At 57.0% G+C, this 3,457-nt stretch overlaps 1 protein-coding gene across 1 annotated transcript; it reads left to right on the top strand.

Annotated features, from left to right (window-relative positions):
* Window positions 1–1,347: 1,347 nt before the first annotated feature.
* Window positions 1,348–3,451, top strand: LOC121109095 (shematrin-like protein 1). Its single transcript, XM_040658090.1, has 2 exons — window positions 1,348–2,439; window positions 2,906–3,451. The coding sequence occupies exons 1-2, from the start codon at window positions 1,753–1,755 to the stop codon at window positions 3,395–3,397; spliced, it is 1,179 nt and encodes a 392-aa protein (XP_040514024.1). The 5' UTR covers window positions 1,348–1,752; the 3' UTR covers window positions 3,398–3,451.
* Window positions 3,452–3,457: the final 6 nt, after the last annotated feature.

The raw sequence follows: 3,457 nt of genomic DNA, 5'->3' as shown, positions 1-3,457 counted from the left end.
TCCTATGGGGTTCTATGGGGCTCTATGGGGCGGGATGGGTGACCTATGGGGTTCTATGGGGCTCTATGGGGCGCTATGGGGCTCTATGGGGCGGAATGGGTGTCCTATGGGGCGGAATGGGTGTCATATGGGGTTCTATGGGGCTCTATGGGGCGCAATGGGGTCCTATGGGGCGGGATGGGTGACCTATGGGGTTCTATGGGGCTCTATGGGGCGGGATGGGTGACCTATGGGGTTCTATGGGGCCTAATGGGGCGGAAGGGGGTCCTAGGGTGTTCTATGGGGCTCAATGGGGCGGAATGAGGGCCCTCTGGGTCATAATGGGTGTCCTATGGGGTGGAATGGGCTCTATGGGGCGGAATGGGGGCCCTGTGGGTCATACTGGGCGTCCTATGGGGCGGAATGTGTGTCCTATGGGGCAGAATGGGTGTCCTATGCGTGTGAGGGGCGCTATGGGGCGCAATGGGGCTCTATGGGGCGGGATGGGTGTCCTATGGGGTTCTATGGGGCTCTATGGGGCGGGACGGGTGTCCTATGGGGTGGAATGGGGCTCTATGGGGCGGAATGGGGCTCCATGGGGCATAATGGATGTCCTATGGGGTGGAATGGGTGTCCTATGGGGCGGAATGGGGCTCCATGGGGCAGAATGGGTGTCCTATGGGGCGGAATGGGTGTCCTATGGGGTTCTATGGGGCTCTATGGGGCGGGATGGGTGACCTATGGGGTTCTATGGGGCTCTATGGGGCGGGATGGGTGTCCTATGGGTCATAATGGGTGTCCTATGGGGTTCTATGGGGCTCTATGGGGCGGGATGGGTGTCCTATGGGGTTCTATGGGGCTCTATGGGGTGCAATGGGGTCCTATGGGGCGGGATGGGTGACCTATGGGGTTCTATGGGGCGCAATGGGGCTCTATGGGGCGGGATGGGTGACCTATGGGGCAGGATGGGGGTTCTATGGGGCGGAATGGGTGACCTATGGGGCGGGATGTGTGTCCTATGGGGCGGAATGGGTGTCCTATGCGTGTGAGGGGCGCAATGGGGCGCAATGGGGCTCTATGGGGCGGGATGGGTGACCTATGGGGCGGGATGGGGGTTCTATGGGGCGGGACGGGTGTCCTATGGGGTGGAATGGGGCTCTATGGGGCGGAATGGGGCTCTATGGGGCATAATGGGTGTCCTATGGGGCGGAATGGGTGTCCTATGGGGTTCTATGGGGCTCTATGGGGCGGGATGGGTGACCTATGGGGTTCTATGGGGCTCTATGGGGCGGGATGGGTGACCTATGGGGTTCTATGGGGCTCTATGGGGCGCAATGGGGCTCTATGGGGCGGGATGGGTGACCTATGGGGCGGGATGGGAGTTCTATGGGGCCTAATGGGGCAGAAGGGGGTCCTAGGGTGTTCTATGGGGCTCTATGGGGCGGAATGGGGGCCCTCTGGGCCATAATGGGTGTCCTATGGGGCAGAATGGGGCTCTATGGGGCTCTATGGGGTGGAATGGATGTCCTATGGGGCCTAATGGGGCTCTATGGGGCGGGATGGGGGCCCTATGGGTCGTACTGGGTGTCCTATGGGGCGGAATGGGTGTCCTATGGGGCAGAATGGGTGTCCTATGCGTGTGAGGGGCGCTATGGGGCGCAATGGGGCTCTATGGGGCGGGATGGGTGACCTACGGGGTTCTATGGGGCTCTATGGGGCGGAATGGGGTCCTATGGGTCATAATGGGTGTCCTATGGGGTGAAATGCGATCCTATGGGGCGGAATGGGTGTCATATGGGGCGGAATGGGGCTCTATGGGGCAGAATGGCTGACCTATGGGGCGGAATGGCTGACCTATGGGTCATACTGGGTGTCATATGGGGCTCTATGGGGCGGAATGGGGCCCTATGGGTCATAATGGGTGTCCTATGGGGTGGAATGGGGCTCTATGGGGCGGAATGGGTGTCCTATGGGGCGGAATGGGTGTCCTATGGGGTGGGATGGGTGCCCTATGGGTTATATGAGATTCCCTATGGGTTATGTTGGGTCTCCTATGGGTTGCAATGGCTGCCCTGTGGCTTATATAGGGTGCGCTATGGGGTCACACTGGGTGCCCTGTGGATTATATGGGGTCTCCTATGGGTTATATTGGGTTCCCTGTGGGGTCACACTGGCTGCCCTATGGGTTATATTGCGTCTCCTATGGGTTATATTGGGTCTCCTATGGGTTGCAATGGGTCTCCTATGGGTTGCAATGGCTGCCCTGCGGCTTATATGGGGTGCGCTATGGGGTCACTCGGTGTGCCCTATGGGTTACATGGGGTTCCCTATGGGTTATATGGGGTTTCCTGTGGGTTATACTGGGTCTCCTATAGGTTATATTGGGTGCCCTATGGGTTGTATTGGATTCCCTATGGGGTCGCAATGGGTGCCCTATGGGTTCAATTCGGTTCCCTATGGGTTGCAATGGCTGCCCTGCGGCTTATATGGGGTGCGCTATGGGGTCACTCAGTGTGCCCTATGGGTTATATGGGGTTTCCTATGGGTTATATGGGGTTTCCTTATGGGGTCACACTGGGTGCCCTATGGGTTATATGGGATTTCCTATGGGTTATATGGGGTTCCTTATGGGGTCACACCGGGTGCCCTATGGGTTATATGGGGTTTCCTATGGGTTATATTGGATTCCCTATGGGTTATATTGTGTCTCCTATGGATTATATTGGGTCTCCTATGGGTTGCAATGGGTCTCCTATGGGTTGCAATGGCTGCCCTGCGGCTTATATGGGGTGCGCTATGGGGTCACTCAGTGTGCCCTATGGGTTATATGGGGTTTCCTATGGGTTATATTGGATTCCCTATGGGTTGTAATGGTGCCCTATGGGTTATATTGGGTCTCCTATGGGTTATATGGGGTCTCCTATGGGTTGCAATGGGTCTCCTATGGGTTGCAATGGCTGCCCTGTGGCTTATATGGGGTGCGCTATGGGGTCACACTGGGTGCCCTATGGGTTATATGGGGTTTCCTATGGGGTCACACCGGGTGCCCTATGGGTTATATGGGATTCCCTATGGGTTATATTGGGTCTCCTATGGGTTGCAATGGGTCTCCTATGGGTTGCAATGGCTGCCCTGTGGCTTATATGGGGTGCGCTATGGGGTCACACTGGGTGCCCTGTGGATTATATGGGGTCTCCTATGGGTTATACTGGGTGCCCTATGGGGTCGCACTGGGTGCCCTATGGGTGATATGGGTGCCCTATGGGTTATATTGGATTCCTATGGGTTCTATGGGGTCTCCTATGGGTTGCAATGGCTGCCCTGCAGCTTATATGGGGTGCGCTATGGGGTCACACTGGGTGCCCTATGTGTTATATTGGGTTCCTTATGGGGTCACACTGGCTGCCCTATGGGTTAAATGGGGTTTCGTATGGGTTGTAATGGGTGCCCTATGGGTTATATGGGATTCCCTATGGGT

Source organism: Gallus gallus, chromosome 1 (assembly GCF_016699485.2).
Source record: "Gallus gallus isolate bGalGal1 chromosome 1, bGalGal1.mat.broiler.GRCg7b, whole genome shotgun sequence".
Classification (NCBI taxonomy): domain Eukaryota; kingdom Metazoa; phylum Chordata; class Aves; order Galliformes; family Phasianidae; genus Gallus; species Gallus gallus.
The sequence above is the reverse complement of the archived record's forward strand: the minus strand, read 5'-3'. Positions and strand labels throughout refer to the sequence as shown.